This window comes from Euprymna scolopes, chromosome 35 (genome assembly GCF_053919585.1).
Source record: "Euprymna scolopes isolate OS-2025 chromosome 35, ASM5391958v1, whole genome shotgun sequence".
NCBI lineage: Eukaryota > Metazoa > Mollusca > Cephalopoda > Sepiida > Sepiolidae > Euprymna > Euprymna scolopes.
Genome location: NC_136516.1, coordinates 31,325,196 through 31,347,744, shown reverse-complemented (window position 1 = coordinate 31,347,744; position 22,549 = coordinate 31,325,196). Strand labels below are relative to the sequence as shown.

Sequence of the window (22,549 nt, the reverse complement as noted above, 5' to 3'; positions counted from 1 at the left end):
TTTGTACGGTAGTCATTGGGATAATAGCATAGTAGTCGTTAGTTTATAATTAAATTATCTAAGAGGATGATTCAACAAGAACTTGTTTACATTGGACTTGAAGGTGACAATATTGTAGTCAGCTGGAAAGAAGATCAGCAGAACAGAGTTCCATGCACGGGAAGTTCTTAAGTTACTGCAAACAATTTCTTTTCACATGTTTTGTGTTGAGCATAATAACACAAGTGTAAAATCAACTACTTGCCCAGTGATCGGTTTGCAATCCCAGCCTGAAATACTCGCCATATCTAGCCACACTAAAGAGACCTGATACAGCCAAACAGCTGTCTGTTGATGATCACATTGTTTTTCATATTTTTTTTTAATTTAAAAAAAAAAAGTGTAAATAAAAGTAGGGAGTAAATGTTCAAAGATAGAATGGATAAAGTGTAGTATCAGATCTTGGTCAATCGTGAGGACTAGTTTAGATTTCTAACTTTAATCAATATTTGAGCAATTAGTTTTTAAGGTCGTCTAATAAAAAGTATTGAAAAAAAATCATTGCAGTGTTTTTTTTTGTTTGTTTGTTTTTGTTAAGGGGCTTCATGGCTACGATGAACAGTAATGATGATAGAAAATCACCTTGAAAGACATCTTTGTATTTAATCTTTGTGTCGTCCATTAGCCAGTGGCCATTCCGATTACATTAGGCCAGGGGATCACCACACTCTTCAACAGGTTCCAGGTACACATTGGTGTTGACTTTCAAGCCGACTTCAAAGATGTGAGGTGGCATGATATGGCGCTCACTTAAAACCACACCAAAAACCATAACTGTGGCCGGAAACTTTGTTTTCATCACTGTGCATTTCCCTGTTGTTTGTGTGCAATCCAGTGACGCATTTTGAAGGTGCTGGCAATGGTCCTGTTGTCATAACTTGGACAGGCAGAGAGCATGAGTTATACAGCGGCACATCTTCGATCTCACTCATTGAACTGTGTGTCATTTTCATACATGATAGACGGCTTCTATCGCCCTTGGGATTTGTACACAACTGGCCAACTATTAGATGGTCTACAACAGAAAAAGAAAACTGGTTTTCATCAAATAAAGATGGAATCGTGTCATCTGTTCTAGGGCAACAATTTTATTGTGCCACCCTCTGTCTATGTGTGTGTGTGTGTGTGTGTGTGTGTGTGTGTGTGTGTGTGTGTGGATATATATATATATATATATATATATATATATAAAATATAATAAAAATTACAATTAAATTTACCAAAATGATCCAAGATGGTAAAACTAAAGTATATTATGAATATTAAAGAATTAATATTTATAAAGTAATCTCAACCAGATGTAAAAGCTTGATAAAAACAAGTAGGGGATAGAGTTTATAACTTTGTTCTCGTCAGCCGTGTTAAAAACATATCTTATTTTTCTTTTATTATTATTGGAATTTTTTCCCCTTTTCCTTGTACATATTTGTGAATTATTCCACGGATTTCGGCCTTTTGGATTATTTTGGACCCTTTTCCAGTTGCGCGATTTCCTTGGATTTTGCTTGTGCGAGTGGAAAATTGAATTGACTTTCTTGGACTTACATTTTTGGATTTTGCAGTCATTGGATACCTTGCCTTTTGCTTGAATGTCCATTCGCGTGAGGTCACCTTTTTCTTCACCATATTCCCTCTGCTTTGCTTTTTGTTATCAGGTGGGATCTTTGACTTGCTTGCAGTTTCATCAAGTACTTTTGTATGCAAAGTCCAATCGCGCATTTTGCTAGTTCCTGCCCTCTGATGAGAGGGAGAGTGTTTCTTCGAAGCTCCGTGGATTGGGAACTGTCCACTTGTTGAGTGTTTCCTTTTCAGATTAGATGTGTTTTTGACTCTTTTTCGGGGTGTTTTTTAACATGTTTTGTTGACTATTTGCTCTTATATATATGTCACGTTGACACACCGGTTCTCGCCAGATCACCGAAGTTAAGCAACATTGAACCTGGTCAGTACCAGATGGGTGACCATTTGGGAATTCTATGCGTGGTATGTGCTCTCCGCTCATCTCAACATTGTTTCCAGTCGTCCTGTACCTCAGCTTGCCACTGGTATGCAATAATGTTGACTCAGGAGAGGCGTGGTTGGAGACGGCGCAACTCTTGCCACACAGATTTCACACGCAGGCACCCATACATTGGGTATCCATAGTCTGTCAAGACTGAAGGAAGCCACACACACATATATATACATACAAGTCCTTGTTTTTTTTTTGTTTTTCTTTTTAACATTTTTGTATTAATGCAACTATTACATCAAGTAATATTACATCTTGTATTGTTAAAAACAATGTCATAATGATTATCAAACATAGTTGCATTAAACAAGTTTTTTTGCTTCTGTTTCGTCTTTGCAGGATGCAATTGAAGATGGCATACGGAAAAATATTGTCCCAGTTGTTCAAGATTTCCTGTTGCAGCAGAACCTACCTCAATTGGCTCACCTCTCTGAAGTCTTTTGCTTTGGCCTCCTTCGCAGCATAGAATATTTGCAAAGAGGACAATTTGACGATGCCTCTCTTCTGATTTCAAACTTGGTAAAATGTTTGACTTTTTTTTTAATTTTTTTTGTCAGTGTTACATTTCTGAATTTTTGAGATGATGATTTTATGTATTATTTAGATTTTCTTCATACTACTGTTCTCATCTTGAGTGTCATTTGCACAATGGTTTGGTCGATGTAACCTCTGATTTTCTTCATATGTATCTTGTCAAACTTTTCTGTCAAAGTATTTTATCCACTATGCCATCAGTCCTTGTGCAAAGACCCATAGTGTAGTGGATAAAGTATTTGGTAAAATTTAGTTGTAAAGTTACACTCTTCTGGAGGTTGAAGGTTCAAATCCTCAGTGCGGGTAACAGTCAAAATACAATTGTGAATTACTTTGAACTTCTATCTAGTCACGACTAATGGAACAAGAGCATGGTATCCCTGTAGATTAAATAAAGGGTCTTATTCGAAATTCCATGCAGATTTCTGAGTTTGGCAAAAAGATTCCCAAATTTAACAGAAATATTCCCGAGTTTGGTAAGATACATCTTCAGGAGGTCAGAAGGTACATCAACTGAAATGTTGTGAAAATAACACTCAAGATGAGAATGGTTATCGATAGAATGCAAATAATATGAATTCTCTTGTCAGTTTTTACATAAACCTTTTTACATATATAGGTCAACGGTCTTCTTTTTTTCCGGGGGGGGGGGTACCACTTATCAAGGCCTGAAGGCCACTTGAGGATAAAGGCTAATGGATTTAAGATGGAAGTGTAGCAATTGTTAATGGTGTGAATTGGATAGAATTTGATTATTCATGGGGACAGCTCAACAAGAACTTGTTTACATTGGATTTGAAGGCTACCATGTTGTATTTAACAAGGAAGAAAGCCAATGGAACAATGTTTCATAGGTGAGCAGTTCTGGGAAAGAATCTTTGTTCATGGAATCTGCGTTTAGATTTAGGCACAGAGAGTGGGGGAAATTGTTGATAGTGGTTGTAACTAGTCGAGTGATTCTTATGAAAGCTTGGCAACTGGGAAGCAGGACAGCTTAATCGGCCCTATCGGGTGGTGGTGGTGGTGGTGGGAGAAGTAATCAAAACAAAAAAAACAAAAAAAACTAATGTAAAGTAAACGAATGATGTTAAATGTAAAAATCTGAAAAAGAAAACAGAAAAACAAACGTTAAAACTTCTGAAAAAACACGTGAAAAATGGCTTAAATAAGCCTGTTTCAATATTAAAATTTAAAAAATCGGTGGGTACCCGGGTGTTTTTGGGTGTGTGTGGTCGGTTGGGGGTGGGTGGTGTTGGTGTTAATTAAAACCTAAGAATAAGCGAAGTAAAAAAAAACAACAAAAAAAAAACAGAAAAATGAACGTTACGTGAAAAATGGCTTAAATAACCCTGCTTCAATATTAAAATTTAAAAAATCGAAAAAAAAAAAGACATCTCACACCACGATTTGAACCCAAAACATTTAGATTATGACCAAACGCTCTAACCAACTGAGCTAACAAGACGTACATGAAATTGTGTCAGTTCTTCAAATATTTAAACTAAATCAGATTATGACGTCATCTGACGCATGCGTAGAATCAATCTCGTCATGAGAGGGCGGTTTTTGCTGATCCCCCCCCCCCTGTAGAAAAGTGCTGATTTCAGGGTAAAAATTAACGTTTTTGGCCAATTTTTCGATATTTGTCGGGCAAAGCATAGGGCTTTCATATGAGACCAAGTTTGTGAATTTTTGTTCTGTCTGTCGAAAGTTTTTAGCAGACACACAAACATACATACATACATTTTCGCTTTTATATATATAGATTAAAAGGTGAGGAATAAGTTATATCATCAGAACAATAAGGAGAAGTAAGGAGAAATTTAAGAAAAAAAAAACTTTTGGCCATGGCATTTTGAGGTTAAATGCTTCTCATCAGAAAAGGAAAGGGCCAGAATTATGCAAATATATAAAAAAAAAAAACTGGCTTAATAACATTTCAAAATGAAATGAGAATGAAGGAATAGAATAAAATGGTAAATAGTAAATAAAAGTAGGTACAACATGTAAGGGTAAATGGAAGGGTAGCATATATGTAGGTAATGTTTAAAAAAAAAAAAAAATCTACCTTTTAGAATAGTTTTTCACTCTAAAACCACAGTTTCCGCAGACAGTCACAGAAGATATACCATAGTCAAGAGAAGTATTATCTGTTTCTATGCGTTTAATTCATTCAATTTTTTTTTAATTGTCAGCAACAAGCTTAAATGTCTGTTATACATATAATCCATTTTTTTCTTTTCCTCCTTATTGCTGCGTGATTTTGCCGATTCCCTTTGTCACTGCTTTCTCATTCACTGTTGCCACGATTGCATTGATTCTTCATCAGGTTTTCACTGCCACATTGATTCTTCATCTCATTCCTCCACATGGACATGATTCGGCATCGGTGATGCTAAGATGCTAAACAAATAAAACTTCTTTTAATGCAGACCGGAGACAAGAGGCGTTTGCTGAGAGTTTCTAAGGGTTTTATTTCTGGAGAGAACTGATGGATACAAGGAGTAGAGACTAAATTTCTCTTACTTAAATGAGGGGACAGCATATCGCACTTGGTGATTTCAAAGTTTCCGTACAACATTAATCGAGATGTGCTCGGTATGGCTTCTCTGTACAGAGTCACATTATTGACGGCCTCTCTGGCACAACTCCCGTGGATAGACTAATTTGAAACTCTTGTTTCTTTTTCAACTCAACAAAAAGTTGCGTCGTTCATAATCTCGACTCGTCCTTGTTTTGTCTATCCCATTTGACCTTGGTGTTTTAATCTTGTAGGTCGTCTACCTATAATTCACCTGTGGGGACAATCTGTTTTGCAGATTTAGTGTTACCATGGATGCACTACCTGCCTGGCTCAAAAATTAATAGTTCTTTAGAGTTGTAAGCCATTTTAGTTTTAAAAGAGAAGAGTTTTTCATTGGATAACTAATTTGTAGAAGTCTTCAATCTCAAAAGCTTGTTGACAAAGAATCATTTTTCATTGAATAGCCAATCCATAGAAGTCTTCAATCGTAAAAGCTTGCTGACAAAGAATAATTTCATATTTGATAGCCAATCCATAGAAGTCTTCAATCGTAAAAGCTTGCTGACAAAGAATAATTTCATATTTGATAGCCAATCCATAGAAGTCTTCAATCGTAAAAGCTTGCTGACAAAGAATAATTTCATATTTGATAGCCAATCCATAGAAGTCTTCAATCTTAAAAGCTTGCTGACAAAGAATCATTTCTCATTGAATAGCCAATCCATAGAAGTCTTCAATCGTAAAAGCTTGCTGACAAAGAATAATTTCATATTTGATAGCCAATCCATAGAAGTCTTCAATCTTAAAAGCTTGCTGACAAAGAATCATTTCTCATTGAATAGCCAATCCATAGAAGTCTTCAATCGTAAAAGCTTGCTGACAAAGAATAATTTCATATTTGATAGCCAATCCATAGAAGTCTTCAATCGTAAAAGCTTGCTGACAAAGAATAATTTCATATTTGATAGCCAATCCATAGAAGTCTTCAATCGTAAAAGCTTGCTGACAAAGAATAATTTCATATTTGATAGCCAATCCATAGAAGTCTTCAATCTTAAAAGCTTGCTGACAAAGAATCATTTCTCATTGAATAGCCAATCCATAGAAGTCTTCAATCTTAAAAGCTTGTTGACAAAGAATCATTTCTCATTGAATAGCCAATCCATAGAAGTCTTCAATCTTAAAAGCTTGTTGACAAAGAATCATTTTTCATTGAATAGCCAATCCATAGAAGTCTTCAATCGTAAAAGCTTGCTGACAAAGAATAATTTCATATTTGATAGCCAATCCATAGAAGTCTTCAATCGTAAAAGCTTGCTGACAAAGAATAATTTCATATTTGATAGCCAATCCATAGAAGTCTTCAATCTTAAAAGCTTGCTGACAAAGAATCATTTCTCATTGAATAGCCAATCCATAGAAGTCTTCAATCGTAAAAGCTTGCTGACAAAGAATAATTTCATATTTGATAGCCAATCCATAGAAGTCTTCAATCTTAAAAGCTTGTTGACAAAGAATCATTTTTCATTGAATAGCCAATCCATAGAAGTCTTCAATCGTAAAAGCTTGCTGACAAAGAATAATTTCATATTTGATAGCCAATCCATAGAAGTCTTCAATCGTAAAAGCTTGCTGACAAAGAATAATTTCATATTTGATAGCCAATCCATAGAAGTCTTCAATCGTAAAAGCTTGCTGACAAAGAATCATTTCATATTTGATAGCCAATCCATAGAAGTCTTCAATCTTAAAAGCTTGCTGACAAAGAATCATTTCTCATTGAATAGCCAATCCATAGAAGTCTTCAATCTTAAAAGCTTGTTGACAAAGAATCATTTCTCATTGAATAGCCAATCCATAGAAGTCTTCAATCTTAAAAGCTTGTTGACAAAGAATCATTTCTCATTGAATAGCCAATCCATAGAAGTCTTCAATCGTAAAAGCTTGCTGACAAAGAATAATTTCATATTTGATAGCCAATCCATAGAAGTCTTCAATCTTAAAAGCTTGCTGACAAAGAATCATTTCTCATTGAATAGCCAATCCATAGAAGTCTTCAATCTTAAAAGCTTGTTGACAAAGAATCATTTCTCATTGAATAGCCAATCCATAGAAGTCTTCAATCTTAAAAGCTTGTTGACAAAGAATCATTTTTCATTGAATAGCCAATCCATAGAAGTCTTCAATCGTAAAAGCTTGCTGACAAAGAATAATTTCATATTTGATAGCCAATCCATAGAAGTCTTCAATCTTAATAGCTTGTTGACAAAGAATCATTTCTCATTGAATAGCCAATCCATAGAAGTCTTCAATCTTAAAAGCTTGTTGACAAAGAATCATTTTTCATTGAATAGCCAATCCATAGAAGTCTTCAATCGTAAAAGCTTGCTGACAAAGAATAATTTCATATTTGATAGCCAATCCATAGAAGTCTTCAATCGTAAAAGCTTGCTGACAAAGAATAATTTCATATTTGATAGCCAATCCATAGAAGTCTTCAATCGTAAAAGCTTGCTGACAAAGAATAATTTCATATTTGATAGCCAATCCATAGAAGTCTTCAATCGTAAAAGCTTGCTGACAAAGAATAATTTCATATTTGATAGCCAATCCATAGAAGTCTTCAATCGTAAAAGCTTGCTGACAAAGAATAATTTCATATTTGATAGCCAATCCATATAAGTCTTCAATCGTAAAAGCTTGCTGACAAAGAATAATTTCATATTTGATAGCCAATCCATAGAAGTCTTCAATCGTAAAAGCTTGCTGACAAAGAATAATTTCATATTTGATAGCCAATCCATAGAAGTCTTCAATCGTAAAAGCTTGCTGACAAAGAATAATTTCATATTTGATAGCCAATCCATAGAAGTCTTCAATCGTAAAAGCTTGCTGACAAAGAATAATTTCATATTTGATAGCCAATCCATAGAAGTCTTCAATCGTAAAAGCTTGCTGACAAAGAATAATTTCATATTTGATAGCCAATCCATAGAAGTCTTCAATCGTAAAAGCTTGCTGACAAAGAATAATTTCATATTTGATAGCCAATCCATAGAAGTCTTCAATCGTAAAAGCTTGCTGACAAAGAATCATTTCATATTTGATAGCCAATCCATAGAAGTCTTCAATCGTAAAAGCTTGCTGACAAAGAATCATTTCTCATTGAATAGCCAATCCATAGAAGTCTTCAATCGTAAAAGCTTGCTGACAAAGAATAATTTCATGTTTGATAGCCAATCCAAAGAAGTCCTGAATAGCAAAATTCCTTCTCGTGTGAAGAACAAAAGTATATGCAGAATTCTAAAATATCCATGTTTTATGGAGTGATTCTGGTTTTTGATTGGTTGCTAGTAGAAAATGACTACATTTAATGTGTCAGTTCTTATCACCCCTATCTTTAAATAGAACCTTCCATTTTTCTGTAATCATACCTTCATTTATTATACCAAAAATATTGCAACAAGTTCATTTAATGTCACTATTCAGAGTCACCCCTAATGTAACATATATTTGACAATGGGAAGACATAACTAGTCCAGTTAGTGATGTATAATGGATTATATTCAGGTTTGGCATGTTGCATGTACGGTATTTTCGCCAGCAGTTGACATATGACCAAAGAAGATATTTACTTCAATGTTGTGCTAATTTTCTGAACCATGAATGTTATAGATTTTGTCTTAATTCAAAGATATTTTGATTATGTATTTTGCAGGGTTTTAGTCCCAATGAGAAGTACTGGTCATTTGCGCAGTACACAAACGACCACGCTTTGCGAGATTGCATTTTGAATTATTTATCGAAAACTGGTGAAGAAAGAAAAATTGTGACGTTCTTTTGCAAACTGCAAGAAGCGTATCCATGCACGTCATTTGAAAGAGTTAAAGAGAATATCATCCCACTTGGGTAAGTGACTTTCTTGTCATCTCTCCATATAATTCTCTGGTGCTACCAGATCAGAAAAGGTATGAACCTCCTCCCTCTTCATCTGGTATTACCAGATCAGACTGTCTGAAGATATTTGTATCTGTACTTAAATGCATTCCTTTTCCTTTGCAAAATTCGGTCATAATTTACACAGCCAAAAACTAAAACAATTTTTCCCACTTTGGTAAGTAATTGTATATTGACTAGCACAATCCCATGGTAATAATTCTCTCTTTATCTCTCCATACAATTAATGGTAATATTTCTCATGAGATAAGACCTGTAAAGTTTCATAAATTCATATTCCAAAAATCATGTAAATTGATTAAGTTGGGTTTTTATATATAGAAATTTTTTTTTCTTTTTTTTTTGTGATTAATAGTAAATTGTAGCCATTACAAAAGTTGATTTTGATAGAGGTTCTTAAGGGGAGGTAACTAGTGATAAATTTTAAAGATGGCAAAACAAGATGCACCATCCTTGCTTCCTCATAAAATTGTTTTTTCTTAGTAAAAAAAAAAAAAACCTACTTAATCAATTTACCTGATTTTTGGAATATGATATTTTTTGTTCTATAACAGGTATGTGCATCATAGATATTTTTCTGTATTTTTGTTTTCCAATTTGGTTGAATTCTGGATAACCACAAAATATTTTTTAAATAAATCAAACAAGTCATATTTAAAAAAAATTTTGCTTAAAATTGTAATAATTGTCTTAATACAATCAGAAATACATGGGTTGCCAGGGTCGTAGATAGAAAAAATATGCATTAGCAATGGATAATAATATACCTACTTCATTGTGGTGTTCTGGGAGTCTATGCCACTGCTATCAATAGCGACACCTTACATGGAAATGTTTTGGGCCATCCATTCAGGAAAATTTCTCAGTTCCATAATTGAGGCGAAACTTATTTCTCTAATTGTGTTAGCATTGATATTTAATTTTTATCTTTCCAGAGGTTGGAAGGGTTTGGATCCTATTGCTGCCTGCATGACAATCGCTCCTTCCCAATACGACCTGAAGAGTTCCTGCGGAGAGGTCAGCCCTGATCAACAGCACGTAGCTGCCTCTCTCCACAACAATCGTTACTGTGACGTTCTCTTGGACTGGCTACTCTCCTGGTCAACGGATATACAACAATTGGTTCTCCTTGATGCACAAATGACCTCCCAAAGTAATTGATGTTTTAATTTAAAGTGGCACTGTGCCTTGTTTGGGGTGAAAATTGAATAAAAAAAAAAAAAAAAAAAAAAAAATTTTTTTTTTTTTTTTACTCCTTCTTCATTGTTAAATTAAAACCGTAGAGGAATGCGATGAAAAGTTAAGGTCTGAAAGCAAATATTACCAAATGATCATAAGTGGTTGTGGTGTTGCAAAGTCTCCAGCTCCACTTGCTCAATTTTTTTGTGTGATACTTGCAAGCTTTGGCTACACAATATGTCCAGTGGAATTACTGGTAAGTTGAAAGGTGATAACCAGTTTGAATGCAAAAAGTGTAAAACAATGGAGACGGATAAAAAAATAACTCAGATGAGGAGAAAGTATATCTGGATGGTGAAGCTATTGAGATATTTTTTTTTTTTATAATTACGTTCACCCCCCCCCCAACAACAACGCATGATGCCACTTGGATGTAAAGGGCTACTATTTGGAACCATACCTAGGAAAGATTAACAAGATATTTGTTTACATTGCATTTAAACTTCTGCATATCAGTACAGTCAGGGAAGCAGGTAGCAAAAAGGGAATTCCAAAATCTAGCTGTTCGAGGAAAGAAACTATTAGAGTAGAAAGTTTTCTGGCAGGCATTTAGGGACCTCAACAGTGAAGGGGTGTGATTTTGTTGCTAAGCGGGTTTGTCAGGGATATGTATGTCGAGGGAGCACAAGTGCAATGAGTTGATCAAAACACATTCCATCAAAATAATTGTAAAACAGACGCAGTGATACAACATTGCGCCAATGGAACAGGTGTTGGAGCTTAGTGGACAAAGTAGCACCTATTAGATTGGAGACTCAGGTGTAAGTAGTTTTCTAGCACGATAGAGGGAACCCACCTTCTTTGCAGCAGCTTTTGCAATGTCTTCAATGTATTTGTTCTAGTTCATATTTCCTGTGAATATTAAGCCGAGGAGTTTGAACAAAGAATTTTCTGGTAGGGTTTCATTTGTCAACGAGATTGAAAGCATATTTTTTGGATTCATCGGACTTCTGTTCTCATCACGGGTGTGATTCTCACAATGTTATGCTTTGTTCGGGGTGAATGTGAGTATAAAAAAAAAAATCTCAATAGCTTCACCATCCAGAAATACTTTCTCTTCATCTGAGTTATTTTGTTGAGAAATTTTGTTATCTTGGTAATACCACCGGAGTAAAGGGTGGGGCTGGTGCTAATGTGATTGCAAGAATTAAGATGGATTGAATAAGCTCAGGGAACTTTTGCCATTACTAAGCAGCAGAGCGTTATCATTGTCAATCAAGGAAAGAGTTTATCAGATATGTGTACATATATAGTTAAACAAATAACTTGTATCAAATGCAATAAAAATTAAATTTTATACTGACCTGTATAGTTTTAAAGTATTTCTTTTTGTTTTGTTTTTATTTCAATATAAGATTTCGTCAGCACTCATCCTTCAGTTCCAGTCAAAACGAAACATGTCTGCTGGCAGTTTTTGATACTGCAAATTATTTTGGTAAAAAATAGTTTCAGAAAGTTAAAAGTATACAGGTCGGTAGAAAATTAAACTTTAATACATTTGGTGGAAGTTATTCGTTGTAATTTTTTTTTATATATATATATTTCTCAACTATAGAATCTCGAGGCTAAATAAAAACTGTCAGCATAGTTACTTTTCCTATGAGTTTTATATTTTCTCCTTCTATTGTTTTCTGTTCTAATGACTTCTAATCTAGATTTTGATTTTTTTTTTTTTTTTTTTTTTTTTAAAAAGGCTGTTCAGTCCAGTACGAGGACATCCCACACCACGTTATGTGGGAGTATCTTGTTAGCCATAATCGAATTGATGCTGCTCTTAATTGGCTAGCAGAACATATTGCCTCCAAAAAAGAGACCGACGATTCCGATAACACTCTATCCTATCATCAAATTTTGCACACGGTGAAAACCTCGGCAACAAGCTACCTCGCAGAATTAATCTACCTTCAACTGGCACGGTAAGTAATCTTCTCCCACCCAAAACTTGGTCCTGGATATTACCTTAAACTATATCCGATGGTGAGGCCCCAGCTTGCGGGCTCTGGGGAATGTGGAGCCACCTTTTAATTGCAATTGCTCCGAGGTCCACTCTGACTGGAGTGGTAGTACCTGTTAGAGTCCCAACTATGGGTTAAATAGAAACTGACTTGCAAAAAACAAACATATTCTATTAAAAAAATTTTCTTCAAAATCTTTGGATTCGGCATTAAATAACCTGAAAAGGGTTGATATGCCGTAAAACAAAAACAACCAATCAACCCACCCAAACCATGGTATGGTGAAAGATCTGTACAAAAGATGCTTTTTGTTGAGAGCAGATGTATTTGTATTACTGCTATTACAGACTAATGTTCTCATCTTGAGTGTGATTTTCACGTTTCGATCAATATAACCTTTGACCTTCTTCAGGTGTATCTTGTCGAACTCAGGAATTTGGACGGAATTTTGAGTGGAACCGTTTATTTGATTCACTTTTTACAATTTTTCCAAGTACTCTAACCACTGCGCCACATGTACACAAGAATATTCTCCTAAAGGTTGATGGTTCAATCCTCAGTGTGGGCGACCGAAAAATACAATTGTGAATTACTTAGCACCTCTATCCAGTCATGGCTGATGGAACAAGAGCATGCTACCCCCGTGAATCAAAGGGTTCTGCTCAAAATTCCGTCCCAATTCTCAAGTTTGACAGAAATATTCCAGAGTTCGACAAGATACACCTGAACAAGGTCAGAGGTTACATTGACTGAAACGTTGTGAAAATCACACTCAAGATGAGAACAGTAGTCTGATGAATCCAAATAATACGAATAATCAATCCTCATCTCAAAAATTTAGAAACGTGGATGTATTTGTTGAAAATCACATCTGAGTTTTAATATTGGTTTCTTCAGTCTTGACTAATCATGTCAATAAACGTGGAAGGCAAATCACACTTATATATGTGCATCATATTTCGTTTGTGCATGGGAATGGCAGATGTTGCAGCGATAAACGCTTTGCCAAAGGAAGAGGGGAGATGCAAAGAACCAAAAATATCTTGGACCACCCAAATAGATATTCTCCTTGTTGGTCCGGCCCTGTCGGTGGGGCATTAGAATACACCGACTGCCCCTCCCCCCTGCAGAGGGTAAAAGTCCCTCAATGGGGGTCCTGGATATGACCTTAAACTATATCCAGTGGTGAGGCCCCAGCTTGTGGTCTTTGGAGAGTGTGGAGCCACCCTTTAATTATTATTGCTCCCAGGTCCACTCTGACCCGGAGTGGTAGTACCTGTTAGGGTTCCAACTTATGGGCTAAATAGAAACTGACTTGAAAACAACAAATATATTCTATTAAAAAATTTTTCTTTAAATCTTTGGATTCGGCATTAAATAACCCGAAAAGTGTTGATATGCCGTAAAACAAAAACAACCAACCAACCTTGTTGGTCCCCCGACAAAAGGAGATGGACTTGTAAATTTGCCCTTGTCCGTTCGTCTGTCCACAGTTTTCTCAATAACTACGCCTTTAAATTTTGCACAAACATTAAACATGATATGAGTAAAAAAAAAAGTAACAGAACGGATTTTCCGAGAAAACTCCGGTTGCCCCTCTAGGGGTGCCTTTCGGGTTAAAATGGCTAAAATTGACACTTTTGTGCTTATTAAAAAAAAATTGATGCCTTGGATTTTTATAAAACTTTCTGAAAAGTTGTAACTAATTAATTTCTATCTAATTTTGTCTGTCCATATTTCGCGACAACTCATGGGTGTGCGCCAGGATCTCTTTTAGGGCTAATAAAAACACTCAGTATTTGGGACTATTTTACCCTATTTGTCCAAAATTTTCTGTGTATATTTATTTAGTAGTTTTGCATGGTGCTGAACTCAAATTTAAATATGTTACGGCCTTGGGGACTTTTGGGGCTAAATGGGAGGGAGCAAATGCTGAACTTAGTCATTTTTTTATGCCTCGTTCACTGGTCACTAACGGGGGACCATACATGCTTCACTTGTTTGTAAAATGAGTATTTCAATGAACAGGAAAAGTCCCATTGCTTTTGTAAGAAAAACAATATCCAGAGTTATTTGTAGGTCAGCCCCGGGGATCGGAGACAGTTTTAGATGTTATCTTAAGTAGATGATTGAAGCAGCTAACCCTGGGGCAATGAGCAGTAACTACTAACAGAGGGCCAAAACCAGTAAAGGGTGAAGAGATTCCACATGGTTATAGTCAGTCCTTTCCCTCTGCTCTGAGCACAATTGGCTTTTGATGATCCTCAAGAACAAAGGGTCTGTTGTGTCACGTTGAACTGGTGTTTTTCAACCTTGGTGAAGCAAAAGCTACTTTTCCAAAATAATAAACATTGTCTAATATATAAAAGACATTATGTCTGTCTCCATATTTTCAAACTTTATCTCTTCTGAAACTAAAAGTCGCAGAGCAGCGTTAGGGGTCTCAAATGATTGAATTTTTTTTGTGGATCATTCATTTATGGGTCTTTAGCCAATTAAAATAGTTTTTAAGGGGTCACAAAAGGGGTCAAAATTGAAAAAAAATCGTTATACATTTTGTACATCAATCTTAGTTTATTTTTAAGTTTTAATCAATTCATATGCATGTCACGTTGCTACAGTTTGGTTAGTACAGTGGTAACGTCACCAGCTTTGAATGCTACAGTTTTGGTTTCGATTTCGATTCTAGCTGATGGCACCCAAATACTTTTTATTTTTACTCTTGAAATCACGACTCTATAATATGTATACAAAATCTGGAAAAATTAAAATATCACATTTAAGCATATTTTACGACCGGGCAAAGGTGGGTGCCCCCCCCTCCCAGGCTAGTTGTTTATAAATTGGACATGTTTTGGATGGTAGACTCTTTATTGCAGCTTTGAGAATTGATAGACTGCCTTAGCCTGGAACGACGTATGAGAGATGATCACGGCCGGTGAATGCAAATCCAGTACATTTCCACAGTTGTCTCTCAGACTTATTCGGTTGCCAAGGGTACGAATTTGACACCTGCAATCCTCACCTTCCAAAAAAAAAAATTAGACCACCCTAAAACACTGGGCCACCTATAGACCGTGGATGGTGACCAGTGATGCTTTAGAATGGGAAACTGGCCATTAGCTCTTACTTCGACAAGAGATTGAGTTAATAAAGTATATTTCAATAATATTAAAAACAAATTCAAAACCTTGAACAATATTATTTTACATATTATGTTATGCAAAAATATAATTACATATAATGCAAATTTTTTATCTGATAGTGTTTGCTGCTGATTTCCAATAGCAAGGAGTAATATTTTCAAAAAGTAATTTTTTTAATGTATTTTAGGAATATAAATAACCAGCACAGGGGAGGGAGTGGGGACTCTGCCTGATTGTAAAATACGCTTAAATAGGATATTTTAATTTGTCCAGATTTCATATATATTATTATAGCCATGATTTAAAAAGTAAAAAAAAAAAAAAAAAAAGTATTTGGATGCCATCAGCTAGAATTGAAACCGAAAGCAAAACTGTAGCATTCAAAGCTGGTGACGTTACTACTGTACCAACGTGACATGCATATGAACTGATTAAAAATTTAAAATAAACAAAGATGAATGTACAAAATAGATAACAATTTTTCTTTCTCAATTTTGACCCCTTTAAAAATTATTTTAACAACAGTCCATAAAAAATCCAATCATTTGAGACCCTTAGCGCTGCTCTGTGACTTTTAGTTTCGGAAGAGATAGTTTGAAAATATGAAGCCACAGACATAGTGAGTTTTATAAATTAGATCATCCTGCCTTTAGAATTAAATTGCTGACTTTACTCGGCATTAAATGATTTATAGATGGTTGATATGCTTTAAACCAAAGCAAACGGGTACTGTGATTTTGAGGATAAATGTACTGTTTATTCCAGTATCATAAATGACTATCAAGCAACTATTTCTAGTAATTAATTGCTGTCTCCTTTTCTTTCTTCTCTTTAACTATGTTATACTAAGGTGCTGCGCTTTATAGCAGTGACCTAATCAAGCTGCTGAGGATAAACACAAGCACAGAAAGGACAGATTATCAACCAGACACACCCAACCCCACAAGAAAAATTGGGTCTAGGATTGGGCTCTATGCTCACCTGAGGACCCACAGAAGCCACAATGGAGGACAGTCTTACTCGGACATGAGTGACCGCCAATCATGATGACTATCATTATTAATATATACTTTAATAATACAATAAACAACAGTTCACTTGTTTATTGATGTTCTCTGGAAAACCATAGTTGTTTAATCTATTAAATCTCAAGGTGTCTAAATTTTTTACTATTGAGTTGAAACTTTGTTGTGACTAAAAACGAGTTAGAATACACAAATAAAAATAAATAACTTATTTACTTTACAAAGCCAACTATTGACTCTCCTATAAAAAGAACACTGTGATATATGTGATATATGTTAGAGATTAAGATAAAATTTACACATTATGGTAAACAGCAAAGCAGTTCACACATAATGATATTGCACTTTCGGCAATAAGTTAGTTGTTTACTATTGTGAGACTCCTTTATCATCATCAAGCAAATAGAATTTTTTAAATTTCAAAAGAATTTTTAAGAGTGTTATGTGGTCGCCGGGCAACACCAGTTAGAAAATAATCCTTCAGAATTGGGTTTATCTATCTGTTTATCTAATATTTTATTTTCTCTATCTAGCAGAATGACAAAGTTGAATCATGGGAAACGATAGTTGAGCGAGCACTACAGGTGCAGAAGAGTTAAAGGGTCAATGTTATGACTTATGTCAAACAATGACTGGTCGGCTGCACTGAAGCTAGGTAGATGGGGGACCGGATCTGATGTATCAGGGGTTCCGTTTTGGGGAAATTTAGTTAATTTTAGTGTAGTTGATTGCTAGACATGAAAGAGACAAGATGTGAGAATCAAGGTCTCCTCAAACAGGTGGTGACGGTTTGTCTGCATGCCAAGATCGTCAGTCCACTCTCATCTGTCATATCAAATAATCCACTGTTGATTTTATATGCTGGGCCTTTCTGCTTTTCAACTCCACTTCTGATATGAGGCTTTATAAAGTGTTAACTTTAGTCAAAATAATCTGTTCTTTCTTTTATTTATTCCAATACAAATCCTATCTAAGAGCACTACCAGACACATAAAGTACAATTGTGTGAATTTTTTTTTTTTTTTTTAATCAGCCCAACTGTTTCGGAGTCCATACGTAACAAACTAATAAACATACAAAGTTCCTTTTATGTAACAAGTAGATAAATAGATGGATTAATGTTCTCACTAGGGAAGCATAACTTTTTTTTTCCCCATCATTTTTTGACGGAGGGTGTGCACTAATATTATGTGTATATATATATATATTTTTTTTTTTCTGCTTTCTCTTTATGTATAATTTGGTTTGTGTTTTGTTTTTAATTTAATTTGCAATGTATGATCTGATTAGGTTGAAATGTGTTTATTTTTTAGGAACGGCATATTGGATAGCAGCGTTCCGACGGGGAAGTTTGGCCGTTTTCTGCAGCTCCTTTGTCAGTTGGGTGGAGTTCTGAAGGTTCCGTCGCCAGTTAGCCTTCTCCAAAACATTTACGTTGAATTACGTCATTTCCACCAAGATTTCGTTTCCTACTGCACGGAGAACAAATTTGGTTATTTGTTGTGGAAATACTGCGATAAGAATCAGTGAGTATATCCCTTAGAATTTTGAGAAAGCCAGATGGGGCAGGGATGTAATACAAATATTTGGGGGATAAATATCTTTTTTTTTTAATACTATGTTTTCATATAAACATGACCTCTTTGGGGTTTAATACCTCTGCCAATATGAATGATAGTATTCTCTACTTTTCAGAGTTTATAGAAAATAGAATAACATTTCCAAATCGGACAAGGAGACAGTATAGTCAATGCTAGATTTTTTTTTTTTATGAAAATCGTTCAAGACGAGGCATGAAGCCACTTGATGTAAGGAGCTAACAAGAACGAAAGCTGATTATTACAAAGACAGGAGATTCCTATTGACCTTAGTTTTGAAAAGACAAAGGCTGCAGGTAGAAGGAAAACTGTGAGCAGGAAGGGAGTTCCACAACCTTGCAAAGAAGTTACTGGAATCGTAAGCTGTATTACAATGAGGTATTAAAACAACAAATTGATGGAGAGACCTAGATTAATGAGTCAAATGAGCTGGTACCAATCAAGCAGGGAATAGATTAGACAATTTTGAGGAGCAACTGCCATAATAGTACAACAGACAACGTTTCTTTGCATAGATTTCTCAAAGAAAGAGTTGGCATAAAGGGAAATAACTCGTTAGTAAAAAAATCAGTTATTTCCATTTAATTAGTACATAATATGGCTGGAAAACCGATCCAATAAAATCTCTGTCAAAGAATGACTATTTTTTTAATTTTAGGTATTATACATCAGGGTATCGCCAATAAAAAAATATACTAACCTTGTGGGTGTTTATTTTGTAGTTTTTGACTTTTAGCTGGACATACAAACATATACACAGATAACTGCCCTTTATATAAAAAAAAAAACATAACTTGTTTTTGGAGAAAAGTGAGTGTTCATAATTAAATTCTTTATGCAACTATATTGTTTTTCTTTGTAGAATCACCCCGAAACAGTTGTCCCTGCAAGTCTTTGAGGATGAACATATGTGGATCAAAATGTTTCAGAACTTCTATTCTCTTTCTTTGAATCCCCATGGTAAGTTTTGCTTCTCTATATATACAAATCAAATGACAATATCATAATATACCGTATATATAAGACAAGGTACAAAATTGGAGCAAATTTTCATAAATTTATCATATAGTATTTGTATAAGCTGACTGCTAAATCACTAAACCATGTTTGTTTAGCCTAGGCAACACCCGGTAACTTATGAAAAAGATGATTTTTTAACTTTATATGCCAAAATATACTAGTAATAATTTTCAATCAAATATTTATTTTCCAACATAATGTTGTCATTTTTCTTAATTTTTAAGGTATACCTCCTTTTCAAATAGACATTTCCACTCAATCCAGAGTGTATTTTCACTTTGAAGTTAGGAAAAAATATTAAATGATTTTTTTTGTAATAATCTTGCATGAATTATCATTTATTTGTTCTAATTATTAATTAACATTTCTTTTTTAATATTTTAAAATGAGAAATGTTGATTAACAAAATAATCCAAATCTATATTTTGTGTCCTAAATTTTCAGAGGTCTCTCACACCCTCCATTTTTTTTTTATATTTGGCTTTGTGGCCTCAGGAACCATATGGTTTCTCTTCGGTATGGCATTGTGTATATCAATGAAAGAAAATTGTTTTTGAGTTCTTTCTTGGGCTGATATGAAAGTTCTCTCCCTAGGATTTATTTTGTCCGAAATTAAAGAATTTAAACACATTCAAAACTACATGTATTGCCAGGGTAAACAAAGAGAAATGCATATGCAATATATTAAGTAATTATGATGATATCTGGCAAAGCATAGCTGTGAATAGTAGAGAGTTTAACGATAACTCTAGCAATAATGTGAAAAGCATCTGACAGAAAACACTGTCAGAGTTATGAAAATTATTGCTATGTGAAAAGCCTTATTTTGAATTTCACATGTGCATGGAAAAAATCTTTTTGTATTTCTTGGTAGAAGAGTGAATTCTCTTGTTGGCAAGTAGTGATTCAGAGGTGATAACTTGGATCTGGTCTAAAATAGATAACTCTTAAAATTGTGACATTACAATACCAAAATTAAAATTCTTAAATTTTTTTTTTTGTCTTTTTAGACATATCACCGATGTATGAAGCTAGTTTGGCCAATGCAGGTGTCGTATGGAATTTGAAAGAATCTACAGTTGCTGGTCTTGTCCAACAAGGCCATGTCTTAGCGGCTCTTGCTACTACCCTCTACGGAAATGATCTACTAACATCAGTAAGTATTCATCCTCACCAATCATTTGCCCCCCCCCCCCCCATGAAACAAACAAAAATGTCTTTTGTGGCATTTATTTGTAATGGTCATTACTTTGGTAATATTTTGAATAAGTACAGTATCTCTGTCCATTTCCAACAATCTTGAGGTAATGTGATATGGTTAGACAATCCCAATTTGTGCTCTGATGCTGGAAAATTCTAATAACTTCTTTCAGCAAATTACTTTTCTTGGAATTTCTTCTCTGCTCCATTTCCTGAACTCCCAACTGTGCCAGCATCCATAGGTTTAAATGATAGGTTTCTTAGAACTGCACACCTGTGGAACTGTGTCCGTTTGCCTGCTTTCCAGCTGATTACAATATGATCATCTTCAAGTCCAACATAAACAAATTCTTGATGAGCCGTTCCCCTTAAGTAATTCAATTTACCAAATTTACACTACTACTAATTCCTATGATATTGTCTCATTGACTGCTGTACACTCTTTAACCCTTATCCTCGAGTGGTGACTCTTATGTATAAAAAAAAATGTAATGTGAACAAATATCTTGCTGAACAACTCCTCTAATTAGAATACTCCCTTCCCATTAATTCTGTCTGCTAATTTACAGTAATCCTTTACATTTCCGTAGCAATATCTCTTGTTTGAGATGAACTAAAGTTAAAAAAAAAAAAAAAAAAAAAATAGTGTTTTTTTTTTTTTTTTTTGTTAACTGGTCTTACTTTTCACTTATTATATGCAGATGACCTCGAGCCTCGGTGTTCCTGACCCTTTCCAAGGAATCGACATGGACACTCTTGAAGATAGCTTGCTCCAATTTCCGCGTCTACACGATGCATTGTTTCCAACGTCTATTAAGAAAGCTTCGCAATATGATATCACAGTTTATCAGTTGCTAAGGGTAAGATTCCTTTAATAAACGATTTCTTTAGAAGATTAAATTTCACCTCGGAATTATTTTATTATTTGGTATTATGTTAATATTACTGTTGGGATGATTAATATCAGAATTGGAAATCATAAAAGTTAGAACTTTTGGAATATCATAAGCGGAAAAAATGATTCCTATTTTTTTGATGTCAAGAAATATTAGTGTTGGGATTATTAATCAAAATTGGGAAGAGTCAAAATAAGAACTTTTACACTAACAGAATCGGAAAAATTTGTGTCTATTTTCTGATGCCAAAAACGATTCTTTTTATTCATTTATTTTTTTTGCTTGATTTGTTTAAAACTTAATTTTCCAACACTCGTATAATGAAGAAATAATAAATATTGATTGATTTTTAAATTACCAGTAAAACTAAAATATATAGATCAGCCAACCCTAAATATTAGACAGGTTTTTACGTGAATCTGAAAATTAAAAATAAAAAAAGCAATTTTATAGTTAAATATTTAGAGATTTTAAAAGAATCAGAATCGGTAATTGTATTGGAATCATTAATCTAGAACAGAATCGATAATTGTGACAGAATTGGGAAAAATTTTGGAATCGCCCCGTCACTAATATATATATATAGTCCTCCATACGCAGACTGTTTCGCTATATCACAGCTCTTCAGTGCGGCTAGATTAGCAACTGCTTCAAGCTAGGCTGCAAACTTGATTGTGTAAATGACAGTCTGTGCTTCTAATCATTACGCTATTTTGACTGCTAAGTAGGTAGGTGAAATTACAATGATAAACATTGTCCAAATGCCGTAAGCTCCATTGTTTACACAAAAAGCATTTTATGATATGCTAGCGGCAGTTTATTTCACTCACCAATATGCTCAACCCAAGAAAGGGAGCATTTTATAGCCATTCACTAACACTATTCCGCTGTATCACAGCTCTAAGAAAATTTATATTAATATCTTGACATTTGTTTTTATTTTTTTTTTGTTTCCATAGGGGAACAGTCCATTTGATCCTGCACGTCTCTTTGGCTGGCACAGCACAAACACGGTTGCTGGCGAAGGTAAGGACGAATGCATATTGCATTGATTTTCTATTCATTTTTTTTTGTCTGTCTGTCCGTTCTATGTTTCCTTGACAACTACTGGCTGATAGAGCTGAAATTTTGTATGAACCTTTATTATGTTATAAGGTGCAGCAAACTAAGTATTATGGTATCCGTTCAATGCACAGTTAGAGATTAATAGGATTAGTATTTAATGCAAAAAATAGCACAAATTTAACTTCAAATTGACATAAAGTACTTATTCTAAGTCAAAGGGCTATAATTTATTCCTATTATTAACTGGGCTAAAATGTCTAGTGTGTGTTTGTGTGTATCATTCAAACACTACCATGTTTGAATATATGGTTAAGTGGCAGTTTTAGTCATTTAGAACTGC

The 22,549-nt window shown here is 34.5% G+C and overlaps 1 protein-coding gene across 1 annotated transcript in view; it reads left to right on the top strand.

Annotated features, from left to right (window-relative positions):
* Positions 1–22,549, top strand: part of LOC145259792 (spatacsin-like) — a 176,290-nt gene that overhangs the window by 35,141 nt on the left and 118,600 nt on the right. Inside the window, exons 8-16 of the mRNA XM_080117557.1 lie at positions 2,390–2,569; positions 8,827–9,017; positions 10,001–10,218; positions 11,998–12,220; positions 17,744–17,956; positions 18,891–18,988; positions 20,059–20,204; positions 20,950–21,108; positions 22,104–22,170. Coding sequence (XP_079973683.1) covers positions 2,390–2,569; positions 8,827–9,017; positions 10,001–10,218; positions 11,998–12,220; positions 17,744–17,956; positions 18,891–18,988; positions 20,059–20,204; positions 20,950–21,108; positions 22,104–22,170 — 1,495 coding nt within the window. The remainder of the gene's footprint in view (positions 1–2,389; positions 2,570–8,826; positions 9,018–10,000; positions 10,219–11,997; positions 12,221–17,743; positions 17,957–18,890; positions 18,989–20,058; positions 20,205–20,949; positions 21,109–22,103; positions 22,171–22,549) is intronic.